Source organism: Theropithecus gelada, chromosome 12, assembly GCF_003255815.1.
Source record: "Theropithecus gelada isolate Dixy chromosome 12, Tgel_1.0, whole genome shotgun sequence".
In the NCBI taxonomy this organism is placed as follows: domain Eukaryota; kingdom Metazoa; phylum Chordata; class Mammalia; order Primates; family Cercopithecidae; genus Theropithecus; species Theropithecus gelada.
Window position 1 is genome coordinate 42,173,647 of NC_037680.1, and position 24,112 is coordinate 42,197,758.

The 24,112-nt window shown below is 38.0% G+C and overlaps 1 protein-coding gene across 1 annotated transcript in view; it reads right to left on the reverse strand.

Moving 5' to 3' along the window:
• The window catches only part of GALNT3 (polypeptide N-acetylgalactosaminyltransferase 3), a 98,969-nt gene that overhangs the window by 14,393 nt on the left and 60,464 nt on the right, over window positions 1-24,112 (reverse strand). Inside the window, exons 3-5 of the mRNA XM_025405426.1 lie at window positions 8,628-8,749; window positions 7,571-8,191; window positions 2,822-2,994 (exon numbers count right to left, since the gene is read on the reverse strand). Coding sequence (XP_025261211.1) covers window positions 2,822-2,994; window positions 7,571-8,085 — 688 coding nt within the window. The 5' untranslated portion in view covers window positions 8,086-8,191; window positions 8,628-8,749. The remainder of the gene's footprint in view (window positions 1-2,821; window positions 2,995-7,570; window positions 8,192-8,627; window positions 8,750-24,112) is intronic.

Consider the following 24,112-nt stretch of genomic DNA (forward strand, 5'->3'; position numbering starts at 1 on the left):
ACAAATCAGGATTAATTCTTTCTAAATTTATTTTCATATATAGCTTATGAAAGCTAATGAAACCACAGAGTAATGATCCTTCCAAATTCATAATCTTAACAGTTGCATGTGTCCTTCCAGTAAAATGAAAATTTTATCTTTAACTCCTTACTGGGGAAAAAGGCTAGCTATGCAAATGATCACTACTGTAACACATAACACTGTAACACATACTTATTCTGTACACTTCCTATCAATAAATATAATGTGTTGGGAGGGAAGTGAGAACGTTCAAATGGAGTCAACCCTAGCTGTTCAGAAGACTCATTTAGAGGTCTGAGAAGACTATCAGAGTGAAAGATATGGAATTTGGTCAAAAAGATATTCAATGCTTTGACGTTAGTATTTAAATCTAGAAATCTTAAAGAAAAATGTCAAATATCAAAAGACCTCTCATATTTAACTAAGGATCAACATAATTTAAGATCAAAATGTTGAGACAAGTCAGAAAGTCCACGGCTACAGCATTTTCGGACGACTCCTACACAGAATCAGCAGAAAAATTTGCGAAAGCTTTGGAGTCTCCTGACGGAGTTTTATTTAGTAAAATATGAACCAGACAAATTTTAGTATTGGGTATATACTTTAAGATATTCAATATCCCAAATTGGATAAGGTTTGTAATAAGCAAAAATTGAGATAATAGGTTTTTTAAAAGTTATTAATAAATGTCAATCAAGTGTTGTTTTTTGTTTGTTTGGTTTGGTTTTGAGACAAGGTCGTGCTCTGTCGTCCAGGGTGGAGTGCAGTGGCACAACTCACTGCAACCTCTGCCTCTGGGCCGCAAGCAGTTCTCCTCAGCTTCCCAAGTAGCTGGGACCACAGGCATGTGCCAACACGCCCAGCTAATTTTTCTTTTCTTTTTTTTTTTTGGAGACGGGGTTTCATCATGTTGCCCAGGCCGGTCTGGAACTCCTGAACTCAAGCTATCTGCAAGCCTCAGCCTCCCAAAATGCTCGGATTATAGGTTGAGCCACTCGCCGAGCTGTTCGTATTCTGAAACAACTTCTTAAGCCTGCTTTTCACAATTACATTTTTGATTTCTTATTGAGTACAAAATGCAGTTCTTCAAGCAGCCTTCATGGGCCCAAAACATAGCCTCAAAAAGATTTGGGAATGTTAAGAAAATCAATAAATATCCTGGGGTAAAAGTTTTCTTCTGCCAGATTTTAGAAGCAAATGCAGATGACTTTGACTTTATCTGTGATAATATAACCTTTTTTTCAATTCTCCAGTAGTTCAGTTAAGAGAGCTGCTTATTTAAACCTTAAACATTCATAAGAGAGTAAGTGCAGGAACAACCCTTGTGGAAAAATAAATCTATCTAAACACTGTTGTCTCAGAGTGATAGATTAACTTTTTAACACCTTCTAACTACCTCAAAATAATTCTCAGATTAAGCTTTTAACACCTTCTAACTACCTCGGATATAATTCTCAGAAAGACAAGCAGAATTTTAACTCATCTTAAATACATAATCATAAACATTTTCTGTTTTAAGAGACTTGTAAAAATTTCAACATTCTTGATTAGAATTATTTTAAATGGAGTTACTACAGATTCCTTCAATATACCTTCTCACTGTTGGAATTTGTTTAAAAAAAAACTTTTACCCACAACACAAGAACTTCCTGTAAATTTATATCTGCACCCTAAATTTAGCTCCCATGCACACCCTTTATTTGGGAGGTTGAGAACAGAAAGCTACATGAAATCAGATGCCCTGATTTCACTTTATAGCACAATTACTTTTAGCTATGTGATCTCGGGCAAGGAATTTTACCTTTTCTGCATCTCAGTTTATTTAAGATGAGGATAGTAGGACTTACCATCACAAGACATTGCTGGAAGGATAAAATGAGACATCTGACCTTCAGGAATCTGATTCCAAACTTGGATTTATTAAGGAATAAATTTTGTAATCATTGAAATAATATGTATCTGTTTGATACAATATTTAAAATACTTGTGATGTTTGAAAATTTACAAGTTAGAGTATTTGTTAAATTCACCTTGTGATTCCAATTTAAAATGTGTAATTTAGTATTTGACTTCCAATTTTAAGTGTAAATGTACTAAAGAATTTGGCTAACCTGGTAAGTAATATTGGAATATTTAAGAACAATGAAATAAAATAGAACACGGTGACTCTTTAGTGATTTTTAACTATTCATTTATATTATTTATTGATATATTATTTATATTAACTCATTTAGACTTTAAAACAACTCTAGAAGTTATGTACCAGTTCTGTATTTCCTCAATTTTAAGCTACATAATTGGATTCTTCTTATAATCAATTTCTTATAATCAATGGCATGCTAAGTTTAATTAGCTGTGGGTTTTCTCTAGTAATTTATAAATTAATGATATATAATACATTTGATGAAATATGGCATTATTCCCATTTTACTGATAAATCACGGCAGAGAGGTTTAGTAACTTGCCCAAGTCATATAGTTGGTTAGGAAAAGAGCTGGGATTCAAATCAAGGCAGCCTGACTCAAAGGCTCAAGTCTGTGCTCTTAACCTCTATGTCTTACAATAACAGTCTCGCATTGAGGACTATACAGTTATGAATAATGGTGTTTCATATATTTCTGCATTTGAAAATATTTGAATATGTCCATCCTTGGATTCTAATTTCATTCAGCATACCCACTATCCAAACTATTATATTCAAGCTCTGAGATGGCATAGAGAGAGCACCATAAAATCAAGTAGACTTGGGATACCACCATATGGATTTGGGAAACAATTTAATTTGCATGTGCTTTCTTACCATCTACACTAGCATCATCCACCAAAATGATTTCCTTCAGCAGTATTGCAGGTGAAGAATAGAGCACACTGTGGACAGTTCTAAGCAACGTGGACCACGCTTCATTATGAAAAACTATTATGACACTGGTGGTGGGCAGGGGAGGGCAGCGCTTAAATTTTTGTTCAATACATCTAGAAGAAGTCACAGAAGTAGAAAACAGTTATAAATTTTATTATTTTATTTCACAGCTATACCATTGCTAACATTATCATTACTGAATATTTATCACTGAAAAATGATAGTTTTCTTCTATGTAATATAATCTCAATGCTATATAAAATGTAAATAAATCAAAACAAATTTTTTACAAGCAAATCACTCACCCAGAGATGATGTCCACCAACAGAGATGGCAACATGTCAAGAATTACAACACGTTATTATAGCATTCTCAACAATATAATTTAAAATACAAATAACATCTTAAATAATGAAAATAACCTACGATGAGACAGCATGTAAAAATGACAAATCCTTATAATTGCTCAAATAAAAACCAAATTTTTCTTATTTCATGCAGAAATCATCCATTTTTCATATTTGCAACTTTAAAAATTGTACCACCTTATTAAATTTTTTTTTTTTTTTTTTTTTTTTAATGGAGCCTTGCTCTGTTGCCCAGGCTGGAGTGCAGCGGTGTGATCTCAGCTCACTGCAAGCTTCACCTCCCAGGTTCACGCAATTCTCCTGCCTCAGCCTCCCAAGTAGCTGGGACTACAGGCGCCCACTACCACACCCAATTAATTTTTTGTATTTTTAGTAGAGATGGGGTTTTATCATGTTAGCCAGGATGGTCTCAATCTCCTGACCTTGTGATCTGCCCGCCTCGGCCTCCTAAAGTGCTGGGATTACAGGCGTGAGCCACTGTGCCCAGCCTATTAAATCATTTTTATAAAGATCATCTTTAATTACATATTTACCTAAGTATGTAATATAGGTTTCTTATTTCCTAGACTTATTGAATCAATTTACTTAATCTGTATACAGAATCAAAAGGGGAAAAAATAGCTTTACTGTAAAACCTATGTTCTTCTTAATATTATTTAAATTTACTCATGGAGATAAGAGCCCAACACCCTTCAGTTGCTCTGCCAGGGCCAATGGGGAAACTGTAGCTTCCAGTGTGATACTAGGGGCCTGAGAAAACCATCCTAAAAAAAGATACACAAATTATCCCATTAATTACTTTCTTAGTCATACCTCAATAGGAATGTCTCTGATACCCTTTTCTAACAGCAAGTCTTTCAAATGGAGTATTTGTAGTGATAAAAAAGGAGTTGGATTGGAGCAAAATATCAAGAGAAGATGTCAACAACAGATTAGAAAAAGGAGAGGATGGGTTCTGAGTGAAAGTGGCACTGCTCTTCAGTTTCTTCATGATTTCAAAGCGTGATACAGGTGCACGGGCACCTTCATCATTCATAAATAAAATTATTTATTCTAAATTGAATTTTGGATAAACTGCCAATTAAAAAAAAGCTCAAACACAAACTATTCATATACACACTTGAACCACAATTACACAGAAATAAATAACTAAATATAAGCTTATATTTTGAACCCATAGAAGTTTATAACCAACATAAACTAGAAGGAAAAATTACGAAAAATTCCATACTATGGTATTTTATTTTTAAAGAAAAAAAGAGGAAACTCATGATTTGTTATAAGCATTTTGAGGAGAAAGTGAAATTCTAGTTTAAGATTTTTTTCCTACCTTTATTTGCTGTGTGGTTAATTAATATAGTATTAATCGATAATTATAAAATGATTTTGAAGATTTAAAGTATAAAATTTCACAAAAATTCATACTAGTAAAATGTTATCACTTTAATCTTGCAAAATTTTCCATCAGTTTAAACTAGGATTTATTTGCTTAACTGATAATTACCAATATCAAGTAAAAATGTCATGTTATATCATTAACATAATTAATAAAATTTCACAATATACTTTCATAAACTCCATTCCTTTTGAAACAATTAACATGTTAAATGTATGCTTTGAAAATTGTTTTACACATTTAAAATAGTGCAATTAAAATAACTTGCCAAAGCAACTGTATCATCCCAGTCAAACCATTTGAAAAACCTGGCACATAGAAACATGCCTAAATTATCAGTCACATGACCATCTGGCTTTGGAAGAAACTAGATCTATATTTCTAATGAGCATGGAAAACATTAGCAGTTCTTCAGAAAACGTGTTATTTGCTGATACTGGCTACATTCGAAGTACAAAACAAAATTTTTTTTTTTTTGAGACAGAGTCTTGCTCTGTCACCAGGCTGGAGTACAATGGTGCAAGCTTGCCTCACTGCAACCTCCGCCTCCCGGGTTCAAGCGATTCTCCTGCCTCAGCCTCCCAAGTAGCTGGGACTACAGGCGCGCATCACCACGCCCAGCTAATTTATGTATTTTTAGTAGAGATGAGGTTTCACCATGTTGGCCAGGCCAGGCGCGGTAGCTCATGCCTTTAATCCCAGCACTTCAGGAGGCCAAGGCGGGTGGATCATGAAGTCAAAAAACAAATCTTTACCACCTGTACAAACCCTGTCCAAAGTAAGAAATAATTAAATCTTCAACTCCAACCAAAAAATGTTGTTAATGTGCTTACTTGTTTTTCACTTACTTAGTGACTAACACTATTGAAAATTATTGCAGCTTCTTAATGCTATATTGGGAGAAAAAAGTTCATTTTGAGCTGTCACTGTCACTGATTGTCATGTCAAAAGAATAAAAATCATGATTATTGATTTTTAATGTAGATGACTTTCAGTCAAAAACTCTCCTCAAATCAGTAAAGTGCACTACTGCATTCTAATCTATTACTATATAAAAGGAACTATAATGTGCCTTGTTATAACAGCTAGAATATTTTATAGATATTAGTTTCTTTACACATTCATCTAAAAATTATAAGCAACTTAAACTTGAATCAATCAGACTAGAATAGCTCAACAGAAATCTAAGTTACACAGTTTCAACGTTAAGGGACTCATATAGTTGGATCCGGTATTGATAATCCTAAATCTAGAAAAACCTGAGTGAAACAATAGACCAAAAGTTATCTTCAAGTTCACCGCCAAATGTAATTCTCTAATATCCAGAAAGCAAAGCTAAATACATAGGCATTGTTTGCTTCCAGTTTATCTTGTACTTTTTTTTTTTTTTATTTTGGAGATGGAGTTTCGTTCTTGTCGCCCAGGCTGGAGTGCAATGGCACGGATCTCCGCTCACGGCAACCTCCGCCTCCCAGGTTCAAGCAATTCTCCAGCATCAGGCTCTTGAGTAGCTGGGACCACAGGCACATGGCACCCTGTCCGGCTAATTTTTGTATTTTTAAAAGAGACGGGGTTTCACCATGTTGGCCAGGCTGGTTTTGAACTCCTGACCTCAGGTGATCTGCCCTCCTCGACCTCCCAAAGTGCTGGGATTACAGGTGTGAGCCACCAAACCTGGCCTATCTTGTACAATTAAAAATCTACTGAGGGGCTGGGTGCAGTGGCTCACGCCTATAATCCCAGCACTTCGGGAGGCTGAGGTGGGAGGATCACTTGAGGTCAGGAGTTCGAGACCAGCCTGGCCAACATGGTGAAACCCTGTCTCTTTCAAAAATATAAAAATTAGCCGGACAGGGTGCTGTGTGCCTGTGGTCCCAGCTACTCGGGAGCCTGACACTGGAGAATTGCTTGAACCTGGGAGGCAGAGGTTGCAGTGAGCGGAGACCCGTGCCATTGCACTCCAGCCTGGCCAACATGGTGAAACCCCATCTCTATTAAAAATACAAAAATTAGCCAGAAGTGGTGCCGCATGCCTGTAGTCCTAGCTACTTGGGAGCTGACACTGGAGAATCGCTTGAACCCGGGAGGCAGAGGTTGCAGTGAGCCGAGATCACACCACTGCACTCCAGCCTCAGTGACAGAGAAAGACTCCATCTCAAAATAATGATAGCAATAATAATAATAATAATGAATAATCTGCTGAGGGTGGGCCGGGCGCAGTGGCTCACGCCTGTATTTCCAGCACTTTGGGAGGCCGAGGCAGGCGGATCACCTGAGGTCAGGAGTTCAAGACCACCCTGGGCAACATGGTGAAACCCCGTTTCTACTAAAAATACAAAAAATTAGCCAGCTGCGGTGGCAAGTGCCTGTAATCCCAGCTACTCGGGATTGTTCACAAAAAATAGGGCATTCTGAAATATAATTAGGTACTCAAAGACTTTGAGTCAAAGTAATCACAAAGACTGTGAATTGGTTTACAAATCTATAAAATATTATCCATCAGTTCCAAAATCTTGGCATATTTTTAAACATTTTTATTCTAAAGAAATACACAGAGAAATGGAAACAATTCCTCTACCTTCTATATTTCCCATAAAAATTGTCCAATAATTCCCCCTAAATAGATGAGAAAGCTACAGTATTTAGGAATAAAGGATTTCCTTGTGGATAGCAGTCAGATCTAGAATTCAGTTTTCTAATTTCCAAGCTAATAATTTTCATATCTGTACTGCCTCACCAAGCATAAATAGGGATATGTAGCCTCAATCATTATAAGCAAAAAATAAATACAACAGGTTAAATAAACAGTATTTGCTGATTTTCTACCTTAGAGTAGCTAAAGAACAGGCAACTTCCTTAGCTCACCCCTCTGTCCCCTGCAAAGCCTGATGATAAAGAATAAACAATAAATATTCTTCAACATACTCAGGAGGTCGAGTGTCTGGTCCAAGATCTCGGTGCAAAGAAATCCTGTCACTTGCGAAAGCATTAAAACAGTGTTTAGCTTCCCCACGTTCCTTTTCCTTTTGCTCTTCAACACTTAAATTGGTTGTCTTGAATGCTTTACCAGAAGCACCAGGTGCATTTGAATCCTGAGGTGGACGGTCAAGAACAGGCTTCAATTCTGCTGCTGTATAATATCCTTGCAAACAAGGTCTCTCACCAACATCAATGTTTTGCCTGACAGGTGCTCCTATTTGCATTTTTGGCATTGCATCCTTAATATTGTTTACAGCTTCTAGCATTAAATCTAACATCTTGTTTTTGTTTTTCATGTTTCTTTCCATCCTTGATTCCTCTTTGGAATATTGAACACTTACTTCTCTTTGCATTAACACCAAAACTATAATAAAGAAAAAAACTACTGCACCAAGCTTCCAGAACTTTTTATGGTAATGTCTTTTAATGTGTAATTTGACTAGTCGCTTTAGGTGAGCCATTCTGACATTAAAAGCTTGTCACTTGACAAATAACAGTTATTTCTTCTGTTACTTATATTTTTTATCATAGATTTGCTGAGAAGAAGGTATCTTTAAATGGTAGTACCTATAAACAGAAATGGTAGATGGTATTAGCAGTTATTCAGTCCTACAGGCATGGCTCAACTCATTCATTTAACCAACAACCGAACACAAGCTACCAATGTACTCTTATGGTTAACAAGAAAACAAAGGTATCTCATCCTCAAGAAAATTACACTTTTAGAAGAAAATAATTGTTACGATTTAATTGTTGCAAAATATTGATATTCGTCTCCATTCAAAAATACATTCTTTTTAAACTCTAATATCCACTATTTATAAAATTAATTTTATAAATATATTTTGAGTTAAAAAAGAATATCTTCACTTGATAACCAAGGAATCAAAGAACCTCATTAAATGAATTACAAAAAGGAGAGCTCCATAAGGAAGCAAGGGTATACTGATAGGTACTACCAGGCATCCACCTAAAATAGTGGCCTTCATTTTATATAGTTTACTCTCAAACTAAGGTGTACTCCAGCTTAACCAATGATGGTAATATAGCAGTTTCATCAGTAAGTAAACTATCATTCTCCCAGATTTTCTGACCCAATAGTACTTGTGAATCCTGAAGGAACCCCTAAAAACAAGAAAATCGGTGGCATTTAATTTGTTGTTTTATAACAGCTAGTTTTAATAGCTCACAGAAATACAAGATCTAATAGTAAAAAGAGAATTCATTAGCTTTACTTGCAGTGTCTCTAGGGAGCCTATAGAGGTCATTAAGTTAAAAATGCAGAATTTGGTTTGATAAAATATTGCTTGCAATTGACCCTAAGAAGGGACAGCAAGTTTATTAAATCCTAATATAGGACAACAGGAACAAAGGAAAAGAAAAATAGGACTTTTCAGGAAACGATTACATACTATGAGCCATGATAGCCAGTCAAGAAATTTGCAAGGACAAAGGGGAGGAAAAATGCCTGTTCCTCCTATGGTCTAAATACATTTTAAAGAAAATATCATTTATAGCAATGAAAATTAACTTTTGACACTTTCTTTAACTTCTCTTCCAAAGTTCTCACCAAATTTAAAATAAGAAAACCAGGTTCCAAGATGGATTCTCTGGTTTTTGGCAGGAAATTTTAAGCGGAATAAACAAAATAGGCAGAACTTAGTTCTATATACTATTTCTAATTCTATATTCTTTTCAGTATGGAGTGGACACTTCTGCTCCAAAAGATAACCCCAATTCTGGCATATATTGCTCATAAAAGTGAGATTCCAATATTTCTGAGCTTTGGTTGCTTTAAGAACTTCATGTAAAAAACGAAATGACCGCTTAAGCTTTTGAAAAGAATATAAGAAGTTACAGAACCACACAATGACAGTTGTGTAATTAATTATGTGTCAAATGTTGTGCTAGGCTGTGGTTACAAAATTAAAGATAGCCCTTACCTTCAAGAAGTAAAATTGAAATATAAGAAGTCAGAGGCCAGTCACAAAGCAGTGTGATATGTGTTATGACAGGAGACAAAGAAAGCTACACAGGCTTGGAACAGTGGCTCATGCCTATAATCCCAGCACTTTAGGAAGCTGAGGCCAGAGGATGACTTGAGACCAGGAGTTTGAGACCAACCTGGGCAACATAGCAAGACCCCATCCTACAAAAAAATACAAAAATTAGTCAAATGTGGTGGCACACGCCTGTAGTCCCAGCTACTCAGGTGGCTGAGGTGGGAGGATGGCTTGAGCTCAAGAGGTTAAGGCTGCACTGGGCTGTGATTGTGCCACTGCACTCCAGCCTGGGTAGCAGGACAATACTCTGTCTCGAAAAAAAAGAAAAAGTAAACAGCGTAGAGGGTCAGGAGAAATGTTAGGGAAATTTTCTTAGAGATGACACTGTTGAGCAAAATCTTGAAATACAAGTACATTTTAGGCAGGTAGACAGGAGGGAAAACAGAGAGGGAATGTCAGATGCAAAACCATAAAAGTAAGAAAAAGCATGATCAGTCCTTCAGTACAGCATAAGCGGAAGGCACAGGGAGAGAATGACAACTGATGTGACTCGAAGGTCAGTTAAAGATCAGTTCATGAAGTCTTGTACATCTTTCAGTGAATTTGGAAATTATCAATTTTTTTCCAAAATAGATGGAATGGAGAAAACTGTTTTTAAGAAAAGATCATAATCCTCACGCCTGTAATCCCAGCACTTTGGGAGGCTGAGGCAGGAGGATCACGAGGTCAGGAGATCAAGATCATCCTGGCTAACATGGTGAAACCCGGTCTCTACTAAAAATACAAAAAATTAGCCGGGTGTGGTGGCAGGTGCCTGTAGTCCCAGCTACTTGGGAGACTGAGGCAGGAGAATGGCGTGAACCCAGTAGGCAGAGCTTGCAGTGAGGTGAGATTGAGCCACTGCACTCCAGCCTGGGCCACAGAGCGAGACTCTGTCTCAAACAAAAACAAGAAAAAAGGAAAGATCATAATCAAATTTCTGTTTTAGAAAAATTACAAGTTTTTAAGCCCCCGTAAAGGTGATGGATGTTAATGAGATGAGGGGAGCCAAAGGATGGAGTGAAATGATTTCAAGAAAGTCCAGGAAGTGGAATCAAACAACAGTCTTGGTGAGAGAAAGGGAAGAATGGGAGATGAATGGTGATATGGTTTGGCTGTGTCCCCACCCAACTCTCACCTTAAATTGTAAAAATCCCCATGTGTCAAGAGCAGGGCAGATGGAGATAAATGAATCATGGGAGTGGTTTCCCCCATACTGTTTTCGTGGTCATGGATAAGTCTCACGAGACCTGATGGTTTTATAAAAAGGAGTTCCCCTGAACATGCTGTCTTGCCTGCCATCATGTAAGACGTGCCTTTGCTCCTCTTTCACCTTCTGCCATTATTGTGAGGTCTCCCCAGCCATGTCAAATTGTGAGACCATTAAACCTTTTTTTCTTTGTAAATTATCCAGTCTCTGGTAAGTCTTTATTAGCAGCATGAGAACAAACTAATACAAATAAGTAAAGTGATAACATTAACAAAGACAAGAAATACAGGAAGCAGCACAGATTCAGGGTAGGAATTAACAAGATACTTTGTTCAGTTTTGGACGTAGCAAATGTAATATGCTAATGGAACTTCCAAAGTGAGTTTGGATGAGCAAAAAGATATATGGGACAGGAAATTATGAAAAAGCTCTGCAGTAGAGATGAAAATTTGAGTCAGTCTTGGGGTAAATGTAATGTAAAACAAATAGGACAGAGAAATACCTACATTTAAGGGTAGAAAAAAAGAGACTGACTGGAAAGAAAGTCCAATTTTTCCAATCCTATGAAGAGTGAGGGGCGGGCAAAAAAATAAAAAACACAAATGAAAACACAGATAAATTATCCATGTCAAGTGGAGGTAATTTTACAATCTTATTTCACACTTGAGAGATGTTAAATGTGTAACAGTTGGTTGACCTTTAAAACTGAACTTCATTAGACCTGGTCTAATGGGCTTTAGTGAAAAATGAGAAGAGAACCTTGGCAGAGAGAGTAGTTGTAGTCATGCCTTCAAGATCCTAAGGCTTAGGATTCAGGGCACTTCCAGAATCATAGGGCAGTAACCTCATCTATGGGGTTCCAGGAAGGTAAGAATGGGCAAAATGTTGGGGTCTCACAGGAAAGTGGTTCCCAGTTGATGAACTACAACCTCATCCCCTCTAACTGTATCTTGATGAAAGGTAGACATTCATCAACCTGTGTTCACCTCCTTTCTGTTCCTGAGAGGACTACCCCTCCCCGCCCCGCCAAAAAAAAAAAAAAAAAAAGGCAAAAATAGATAGCCTTCCCCAGGGCTATCTAGTGATACTCAATTTTTCTGTAGCTAGAGGTAGGCTAAATTAGGAATTTGAGAAGAATTGAGCTGGTTTCCCTGAGATATTTTGACAGAACATGGAAAAAAGAGTTCAGAGAAAGCACAGAATAGGAGGATATGACAGAACTAGATTCTTCCACAGTAGTGATAGTTTTCCCAAAACATTTTATGTCAGAAATCATATCTGTGGGTAGGGTGGGAATTGAAAAGAAGGATAGAATTAATGATGCAGATAGAAGAGAGTTCTTTTTAGGAATAAAACATAAAGTAGAGGAATTCTTCATCAGAAGGACAATAATCGTATCATTGTGAGTGCATGTGTATCTATGTAAGGACCCACTCAGTAGGTTTTAGTTTGGGATGCTTCTAACAGAGTCGTCGAGGAAAGCTTACGAAAGACATGGATAGCATCCTATTCATGGTTGTTTTTCTGGCACTTAACCACAATGTTGGTAATACAGTAGGCACCCAGAAAAATTTGTTCACTGGAAAAAGGAAGAAAGAGGACCAAGATTTTATCAGAAACAACAACAAAAACAATTCTTAACTTGTGTTAAATGTTGACTAGGTCCCTGGTATTAAATGACATTTAATACATAAGTTCTCACTGTTTCAGCAATATTGTGAAGTATTATTACTATTTTTTTTTTTTTTTTTGTAGAGATAAGACCTTGCTATGTTGCCCAGGCAGACTGATCTTGACCTCCCCAATCCTCCTATCTCAGCCTCCCAAAGTGCTGGGATTACAGGCATGAGCTACTGCATCTAGCCCTTGTTATTCCAATTTTACTGACTGATATGGAGAGTCAAAGAGATTAGGTGGCTTGGCCATGCCAGTTCAGTTTAAGACCAGCATTTTTCTAACTGTGTTCAAACTCAGGTTCAATGTAAAATCCTGAGTTTTTAACTGAAATTATCTAAAATAAAATGTTTGAGAGTCAAGAACTAATATCCTAAATAGAAGGGATAAGAAAAAAAAACTGAGGAAAAACCATAAAAACTATAAATAGCTTCCTATCATTGGGTAATGTTTTACAAATAAATGATTTTAAAACTTTTCAAAGCACCTTTTCAGAAATAAAGATTGAAAATAAGGTTGTAGATCTTAAAATGGAAGATTAAGAAGTTGAGAACCTTACAGAGGCAGAGCCTAGAAATAGGAAGATGATGTTTTGATCTTTTCAGACTATTTCTGAATCTTCTCTTATCAACCCTGATCACTTAAAGATTCCAACATCGATGGGATTTCCATTATGACTTTTCTGTACTTTGCTGTTAATGTGCAATATCAGGCTTCCATTAATGCTGAATGCCACTCAACACTAAGCATCTCTATCAGTTGTCTTCAATTCTGGATATACATTAGTGGAAAGCTCTTAAAAAATAAAGTGCCTTAGACTTCACCTCTGATTTAATCGGTGTGGGAGCAGGGCATATACTCTGCTTTTGTTGTTACTTTAAGCTCTCCAGATAATTCTAACAAGCAGCGAAGGTTAAGAATTACTTGTCTAGATCACAAGATTTGGGCAAATCAAAACTAGCATCTGATAAGGGTTATATCTGTCCAAAGGCAATCGCATTACTAATTTCTAATATGCCAAAGATGAGTGTTTCAAAATAGACTCTTGATGTAAATGAATAGAAGTTATTTAGACTTGGAGATATATGATAAAATCCAAAGCAGGAATGACCCACAGTTTTCCAAAAGGACACAGGGACTTATGCTGATATACATGAGGCACTGAGGTTTTATTGCAAATTATGATTCTGTAAAATCATTTTATAAATATCTTATTCCAATCATAAAAATGGGAAAATTGATACCTGAACAATGAAAGGCATAAGCCAAAAGACACACAATAAATGAATGAGTAAAATGAAACCAGGATTCTTAATTCCTTTTTCTGGGAATAATGCCATGTTCCTTGTCAGTACTACCTGCCAAATTGGAAGACCTATGTAAAAACAGCTCATGAAACAAAACAAATCTCTCCTACAGTCAACTTCCAGTTGGACTCCGAAGTTTGAGAATTGATAAGAAAAAAACCAGCACAACAGCAAACTCAGGATATAACGTGTCATATTTGCACATTAGAAATGATTAGCAGATAAAGGGTTTGTTCTTCTTGTACACTTTCTAAAACCTTTAAATGCTATGTCCAATACGGCTATTTGCTAATTACCAAAGATCAGATTCACAGAGGAAGAGAAGTCAAAAATCATAAAATAGTTTTTAAAAATTAAAAAAAAAAAATTTCAGAGATCTTCTAAATTCTAAATTCTTATGAATTTCTAAGAGTCAAATTCAGAGACCTGGTTTTAAAAAGTATTAATCTGTATCCTGGTATATATGTAGACATTTAAAAAAGTCATTAATAAAAATATTCATAAAGTGAAAAGCTAAAGCAATACACACAATTTTAACTGGTTGTGACACTGTGTTAAAATCAATGGATTATTCTCAGGGGTAAAAATATGCTTCCATCTGAAATCTTACAAATTTAAAATAACCTAATTAAAAAGTGGTGGCTTCCAGTTAGATAGACTACAGCTTCTCAAACGTTAAAGTGACTATGAATTACCTGGGGATCTTGTTTAAACACAAATTGAGAAGGGAAAATATCAAGGTAATATCCATCATGATTGTCCCTCTAGATGGAGAAGCATAGGTTGCAGAAATACTAGTTGTTCATTTAACCTAAAAATTCCAACTGAAGCAATTTTCTGAAGTGGTGGAAAGCAGAACATTATAATTTTACATGAAAGTAACATTTAATGAAATAAGATAGTGTTTCCTTTCACTTCTTGTTTCCATGTTTGTGACCCTTACAACTCCAGAGGTTTAAAGTAAACCATTACAACTCCAGAGGTTTAAAGTCTGGTTCCTGATGAATTTAACTGCCATGATGTCTAATTTGGTATATAAAACTTCCTTACTACTGAGTTAAAGCATGCTGTAACGAGTTAGGGGTAACCACACTAAGCAGGAAAAAAACACAAAATTACATCCCAATATCCTAATACAGATTATAGATTAAGAAAAGTACACTATTGTGAATTATTGTAAAACTCACTGGATCTTTGCCACACATTACCTATCATCTGTATTTCCTAACTGAATTCAAAACAAAACAAAGAAAAACAAAATTTAAAGATCTTGCCCTGATAACAAACCTTTAAGTGCTTGAGTAGAAGTTGTATTATGTGCCCCTCATCTACTGGTTAAAGTGTTACGAAACAGAGGAGTGGCAGAAAGTCATTTCTGCTTGCATTTATTGGTGGATCAAATCTCATGGTGTTTTGCTGCTGTAGTTTGTTAGTTTTGATTATGTTTAAGTTCATGTTTACACCCTTGGCAGCATTTCTTCTGAGCAGGAAGTGGCATGTGGATGTATGACAAGAGACAAACACTAATGCAAATCAAACTGCATGGAGACAGCCACATTCTGTCTCAGAGCGGGTAGCAGTAGACACACCTCAAAGATCTCAGCTAAAGGCAAAGTAGAGTTACACTGGGTGGCTGGACAACGCCACCAGCGGATAACTAAACTACATGCAATTTTTGTAAACTAAGAACAGCTTTCTGAACAAAGATATCTGCAGGTTGTGAGACAAAAAGCTGAGTGACAGAGTTAACCATCAGCAACTGTGAGGCACAGGTTTCAATACTGACAAGGACAGGGTGAGACATCCAACTTCTCAGCTACCCCTAGACATCTCCCTTGTCGTCATCTCTGAATGTGAAAGGTTGCTGATAGAATATGGATTTGTGAGATAGTCAACTCTCTACCTCGACAGTTTGACACAAACCAGTAATTATGATACTACATTACCTGCCAAGGGAATCACAAACTCAGGGTCTCACATGCTCTTTCATGCCACATCTGCACCTGTGAATGACTTTTACATTACGGATGAAAGATATGCATTGATTACTTATGGCATACTACGGAGTAGAGGAATTTTGAGGAGTGATTTAGGTGGATCCAGAGATTATTCATGTAACTGGTATTCCCTCCCCCTCAGGCAGAGGCACTGCATTTTAAAACATTGTCCATCAGCCGGGCGCGGTGGCTCACGCCTATAATCCCAGCAGTTTGGGAGGCTGAGGCAGGAGGATCACGAGGTCAGGAGACCAAGACCATCCTGGCTAACATGGTGAAACCCTGTCTCTACTAAAAATACAAAAAATTAGCCGGGCGTGGTGGCGGGTGCCTGTAGTCCCAGCTACTCAGGAAGCTAAGGCAGGAGAATGGCGTGAACCCAGAAGGCGGAGTTTGCAGTGAGCCGAGATTGTGCCACAGCACTCCAGCCTGGGTGACACAGCGAGACTCCGTCTCAAGAAAACAAAACAAAACAAAACAAAACATTTGTCCATCTATTTACCTTGTAAACATAGTTGGTGGCTTTTGGATTAGTAAGGAGATAGAAACCACATAGTAATTTGAACAGAGAGAGTTTAATACAATCTAGTATTAAAAGAGGTTTGGAGTAACAGGAAATTGCCTAGTGGGAGTTAAGGAGAATTCTAAAGAATATAGGAGTTGTAAATACAGTATAAGGGGCAACCATTCCCCCTAAGGCTGAAATAAGTGTTCAAGGAAGAGCTCTCCTCTCACCAGGGCTGAGATCCAGAGATGTCTATGGAGATGCCCTAGTTTTGACTACCTGCTAGAAAAGTCACAGAAGTACTTCATTCATGGGACTTACCAGAAATCTGCCCCTGAAGTTCCAGAAGAGGCTGTTCACAGCTGGGGACAGAACCCTAGAACTAGCTAAGTGCTGAGGAAAACTGCCGGCTGCTGAGGGAATCTGGAATCACAGAGGTTGTCCCCTGCAGGAGTTTAGTGCACTTTCATGTGCCACACAGGCAACAACAGCTCTGGGCTGGCTGCCTGGGACAAAGGTGGGCAGCCGGCTCCCTAGACACCCAGTCTTGTGGTCTCCCAGTTGGCATGTGTGGATCTGAGGTGAGAGTTTGGGGAGCAGTGACTTGGGTGACAGAGCAGGTCCATGGTGTCTGTGGCTCAAGGGTACACCACTGCTGCCCAAATCAAGCTCTAAAGAAAGTGGAGTGTGTGGGGGACACCAACTCTAGAAAAAGCTGTGTTCTGCAGGTACCTAGTACTGGAGAAAATCATATTGGGGAGTGAGCAGTAGAGGAAAACCATGCTCCAAAGGAGCTTAGCCAGTGAGCATCACAGAAACCAGAAAGAGAAGCCTCAGCCACTTCAGTGTCCCTCCAGTGCCCTCTACTGACAAGGCTTAACATTGAACGAGCCAGCAAAAAAGAAATATTTACAAGGCCCAGCTCCATTATTACAGAGCAGGCTAATACAGTAAATTTGGAACTAAGAGACAATAAACTGATAAGCAGCAAAGTCTGAACTTTTGACTACTCAGCTTCCACATGCACCCTCTTCCACACACTTAAACTCCTGTACAATAACAACGCAATTCTATATTTCACCTAACAAAGTCTAACTGTCGTTCTTTATAAGTGAAGATGTTCTATTGCCTCAAAAATGAGAGACATAGAGTCCTAACAGCCATTGTAGCCACTGCTGTGACTCTAAGTTACTCCTTAAATTGTATCACAGTCTCACTAAATATTCTGTTACCTAATATTTTACTATTTTGTAAAGTTGATCTCCAACGGCTTCTATTTAACTTTTTTTAAAATGAAAATGAGAGAGAATAAAATTGTTAATATATAAAAAAAAAAAAACCTAGATATAAGAAGCAAAGAAAAAATGCGCATTGAACCTGGGAAAGCTGATGGAAAAAATTTTTTTAAAAAAATATGCAAACCTACGATAATCCTCACTTACCTAATTGGCTGCGAAGTCACAATGAGTATCTATGGCTTCTTTCTTACACTAACTACTACTCTGTATTCACCATGCCCTTAAGCATTCTAGGAGTCCACAGATGTTGGTGATGTCAAGGAAGGGCAAATCCGTATCTAGAATATTTGTCTCTTCTAGTGGGAAGAAGTCTCTGCCCCCTTAATGAAGGAAGAAATCCAGTACAATGAACCTGCCACCCAGAGGCTGGCTGATCCCCGCAGGGGCTCAATGTTGGTCTCTGCAGATTAGGAACTCAGCAGCAGTGCTATCCCAGTCAACTTTAGAAAGGGGAAGCCATGTTGCTGAGCCCATGCATACACAGCTCCAGTCCTGCCACAAAGACCCTGTTTATGGGCCCACTGAACAAGCACTGAGACAGCTGGAGAGAGAGGCTGACTGATGTGCAAAATGTGTCATTTTGTCCACTTGATTATTAACAACCTCCTCTGCAATGGATGTGCTTTTGTGGGCACTCAGATGGGATACACATTTTTTCAGGGTCTTTTCATTTTGAAAGATTCGTTCACATACTTCTTCCTCAAACTAATGACCTTGTCACCAATCTTCCAATCCTGTTCCTTCCAACTCTGACCATACACACCCTTAACGACTACCTATCGACGACCAATATAGATCTGTATTTGTAGGTATGTCTCATTCCCAACATAGTGGACAACCATATTGACTGTTCAAATTTCTGCCTACAGAAAGAATGTCCCTTATCGAGTATTATTCACAGTTACTCATGGGTAGAGCTGTAGTGCTATACAGTCTAATCTTGGGTAGTCCTAGTGTATTGTTCAGATTCAGATTCATCTGTAAATCAGATTTGAGGTGCTTTTTTTTTTTTTTTTCTTCTAACAACTGGACTAAGGGAATCGCCAAGAAGCCACAGGCATGAGTTGAAGGGGACAAGGCAATGCCATTAGAGTTGCTACCAAAGAAGTCTGAGTCCCTGGTTCATACAACTTATTTGTACTATCCAGATCTGCTCTAGTTCTGTCTCATGTACTATTTCCACTCAGTGATATATTGCTGTTGTATATTGCCAACCTTATGGCACGATAGGTCAGATTCTACCTAATGATGGGAAACTTGGTCCACATGGTAACCCATAATTATACATTCAATATCTACCTAGTAGCAAGTTAGAAGCTGTTTACCAAAAAGTAAACAGTTATCTGAAGAAAATATTTATTTCAAAATCCTAGATGTCTGCATTGTGATTTTGCCATCGGCACTTTCCAGAGGCTCCATAGAGCATTTCTCTTTGGCACAGATACTAAGAGAGTCATTGAGTTTGCTAGATCATAAAGCTGAAGTGGTAGCATAGCCTGTACCGCTGGGCTTGCTGCAGAGCCATCTTCTACTTTGATCATCATTAAAAACTGGTAGCCTTATGAGTTACTCTGTAAACAGGTTGAGGTAGCATATTCAAATGTTGTAAATGTTGCCCCTAAATTCCAAAATGACTATTGAGGCTGGGTGCAGTGGCTCATGCCTGTAATTACAGAACTTTGGGAGGCTGAGGTAGGCAAATTGCTTGAGCCCAGGAGTGCAAGACCAGTCTGGGTAATATGGCAAAACCGCATCTCTACAAAAAAACACAAAAATTAGCTGGGTGTGCTGCTCACCTATGGTCCCAGCTACTCAAGAGGCTGAGGTGAGAGGATTGCTTGAGCCCAGGAGGCGGAGGTTGCAGTGACCCCAGATCCCACCACTGCATTCCAACCTGGGCAACAGAATGAGACTCCCTCTCAAAAAAGAAAAAAAAAAAAAAAGTCTATCGAGCATAGTGGCTACTGAATGCCCAGAAATTTTGCTGAATTTCTCTGGGCTGATTTGTCACCCTCTAATTCTTATATGCTCTACAAGGATATCTAAAGTATTTGCTACTTTCTTCTCATCAGAGACAATCAGCGTAATATCATCAATGCAGTGGATCAGTGTGATGTCTTGTGAAATATTACGATGACTAAGATTAAGAATTGATCTAGCCCTGAGGCAAGACTGTGAAGCCATATTGTTGGCCCTGCTAGATAAAAACAAATTGTTTTTGGTGGTCCTTGTAAATTGGCAGAAAAAGATACTAACTAAGTCAATAGCTACATACCAAATGCCAGGGGCTATGTGGTTTGATAAGGATATTACATCTGGGTCAGCAACTACATTTGGAGTCACCCAATAATTAAGTTGAGGGTAGTCTACAGCCATTCTCTAAGATCCATTTAACTTCTGCCTAGGCAAAATAAGTGAGCTAAATGGGGATGTGATAGATATCACAAGTCTTATTTTAAATCTTTGATAGTGATATCAATCTTGACAGTTTCCTCAGGGATATGTTATTACTTTTGATTTACTATCTTTGAAGAAAAGGGAAATTCTAAAGTCTTCTACTTAGCTCTCCTATCACATGGTCCTCCCTCTATGGGTTAGCAGGGGTGTCCAATCTTTTGGTTTCCCTGGGCCACATTAGAAGAAGGATTGTCTTGGGCCACACATAAAACACACTAACACAATAGCTGATGAGCTGGAGGGGAAAAAAAAAACAAGAATTACAAAAAAAAAAATCTCATAATGTTTTAAGAAAGTTTACAAATTTGTATTAGGCCACATTCAAAGCCATCCAGGGTGGCATGTGGCCCATGGGCCACAGGTTAAACAAGCTTGGTTTAGAGAGTCAATATGGAGATTCTGCCAGGTACCCAGTGTGTCTACTCCAATTATTCACTAAAGAACTGGGGAAATAAGCACAGGCTAGATCTGCTGACCCCCTGGACCCACTATGAGTACAGCTGGAGCTAAGACTCCATGTGTTACCTGAGCACTGTAAGTCTCCACTTTGAACAGCTGGCCACAACACTTTTGGGCCCCCCTAGGAATTAGTATGAAAGGTCTGGTTATTTCCTTTTCCCCAAAGCATACTCTCTGGTAAATGGCTACAGTTCCCTTTGGGGAAAAGCTCTGGGAGGGTGAATTGACTTAGGCCTGAAAACTGAGTAAGATACTGTGACTCTTGATTGTAGCAACTAAAGTTAATTTTTTTGCTACCAGAGCTAGAGTTTTTCCTATTATATAGTGAAGGGATGCTATAGTACTACTTACGTAAATCATTCATTAGCTACCACTAGGCATATACCAAAGACAGTATCTCAGCTCTCAAAAACATCTGCAAGCCAATGTTTTCTGATACCTCTACTTCCCAGCTTTTCATTGTGGGAGATGTACATACTTGGTGGATAATATGTATATACTTGTGGATGTACATATATTTGGTGGATAAGGGCTTACTGCCACTTGGCTTTTGCTGCTATGGAATTTCATCATCTCCAGTGAAATCAGAGAGCCAATTTCAATGGTCTACAAAGGAGAGCAGCCACAGATTTTTTTCATGGAAAAAGGGAATCCCTTCACTAATGTACTACTTAATACTTTAGTGAAAGAAGTACTGGGCCTTTTTATGGCATGTGTTTGGAGGATGGATAGATTGCATTCAATTAATTCAACCAAACATTCCTATTCTGAAGGAGTCCAAACACATACAAGCAGTAGGCAATTTCTCTCCATTCATTCTTCCTTTGAGGCCCCAAGAATATTAAGGAGTAGGGAGTGAAGGAATAAAGAAGATTGCTTGCTCAATTGTTATCATTTTGCATTTAACTTTCTACAGGTTTACCAATGCTGATGTGATAGAGACTCCTCCTCCACCTCTCAGCTTCCATTACCCTATAGAAAAAGTGTCAACAAACTTTTTGTAAAGGACTAGATAACAGACATTTTTTTTGCTTTGCTGGCCATATTGTCTCTACTGCAACTATTCAATTCCGTTGTAGTACAAAAAAGACAGTTTGTAGATGAATGAGCATAGCTGCATTCCAATTAAACTTGTTTTCAAAAACAGGTAGTGCGTCAAATTTGATCTAAGAACTATAGTTTGCTAACCCCTGCTGTAGAAATTCTAAAAGACTTCAATCTCAATATTTATAAGTCTCCCCACATTTACCGCTTCCCCATTAGCTGCCACCTCCCCAGATGTAAAACAGAATTCTTTTCAAGTCTTCCATAACATCATTTTTTATTATACATAAAATCTGTGTCTACCTATAAGATTACGCTATATATGTGCCTAATTTGAAGTAAACAATATCCTTCCACTTCTCCAACTACCATCTGAAATTCCTGCATTATCCACTCTTCATGGTTAAGGTACAAGAAAAATTCCTTTAATATAAAATTTGGGTTGGAAATAAACCAGTCTCAGCCTAAACTTTAATTCTTCTATCAACAGATGGCCTCAAGTAGGGTAATTTTACCCAGAACCATGCATAGTCAATTACCGTATACAGTGAGGCCTACTAAACACACACTGAATGCCAAGTTCCAAATAAGGGAGGGTGGGGTGCTTAATTCCACGGGATTCATACTTAATTATTTAGGCAAAGGGAGAGCCCCTGATGAGTTTTAAGCAAGGTCATGACCTAATGAGAACTGAAATTTAGAATGATTATCCTTGAAGTTGCGCTAAACATGGAGTTTTTGGGGAGGCAGAAAAACCTGATAGGAGGCTAAAGGCATTTAGGATACCCTTAAAAGCAATCCAGGCAAGAGATAAATATAAGGGGCATGGAAGCTTGGAAACAGATTTTGGAAGTAGAGTTAGCTGAACTCAGCAAATGAGTCAATGTGGAGGCTACGGAGGTTGTTAAGTTGTGATGGGTGTTAAAGATGTGTTCTGGGCCAGGCACGGTGGCTCACGCCTGTAATCCCAGCACTTTGGGAGGCCGAGGCAGGCGGATCACGAGGTCAGGAGATCGAGACCATCCTGGCTAACACGGTGAAACCCCGTCTCTACTAAAAATACAAAAAATTAGACGGGCGTCGTGGTGCGCGCCTGTAGTCCCAGCTACTCGGAGGCTGAGGCAGGAGAATGGTGTGAACCTGGGAGGCGGAGCTTGCAGTGAGCCGAGATCGCCCCATTGCACTCCAGCAAGGGCGACAAAGCGAGACTCCGTCTCAAAAAAAAAAAAAAAAAAAAGATGTGTTCTGGACTTGTTGAAAGGTGCTAGCTAGCTAGGTGCTTGTAATCCCAGCTACTCGGGAGGCTGAGGCAAGAGGATTGCTTGAGCCCCCGAGATCAAGACCAGCCTAGGAAACACATCAAGATCCCATCCCAAAAAAGAAAGGTGCTAGCTAATGGAGTGCTTTCTCTTCTGCATTATCTTCAGTGGTAGACCTAGAACTCAAAAATATGAGACCAGAGGCCAGTGAAACTAACGGAGGCAATGATAGAGGGTAGAGTACAAGAAGGAGACTGAGGTCACAATAGAAATAAGTTTTATCCAGTTCAAAATGATGGGTCACATCTGAAAAAACAAAGGTCATGTTCAAAAAGCTCAAAGAAAACAATAATTTCTATTAGAAACCCTGTCTGCTTTATTAATTGTCCTCTAGAAATAAGCCCACTCTGCCATTAAGTATTTACTATCAGATGTTTTTCCCCCTTTCTTCTTATCTCATTTGACTTAGAATTATCAAACTTGCAGGGCTGCTTACTACTCTAGTCTCTATCAAAGCATAAATCAGATGTGAGGATGACTTCTAGAAATCCCATAGATATGCTAATGCACTAGTGAAATGGCACACCTGTAACTTGCACATTAAAGCACTGTTCTAATAACAAAGGGTTGAAACAACCTAGAACTCTACCAATAGGGAAAGAGATAAATTATGATGGAGTAATATGATTAAATATTATGCAAAATAAAAAGCAAAGCTAATTTATATCCTCATATGAAATGATCCCCACAATGTAGTTAAATGGGAACAAAAAAAAGCAAGATTTGTATTTTAAAAAGAAGGAAAATACATATGTATTGTTTTTATATTTTTAAAAAATAGCATTGGTTACCTCTGGAGAAGAAAACTGGTGTCAGAGGACAACAGTGAAAGGAAGATTTATCATATACCCTTCCTAACTTTTGAAAATTGCGAACTTCAAACAACTGGAGTTCACAAACAACTGCAACTACTAACACATGTTTAAGAATTAAATAAAACAGAAAGGAAAATGTGTAAAGGTAGAATAAAGAGTTTTAGGCATGCAATATCTCACATTTCTTAATTCCATGCACCATTTTTCAGGAAGCTAGTGGTGGATATGTGTTTCATCCAAATGAGGGTGTGAATAAAAAACAAAAGTCATAGTACCTAAGGAATAGAGGCTCTATCAGAGATGTCAACAAAAAGAAATTCCAAACAACCACCATGGAACAGGCCTAGAGAGCAACAGTCAA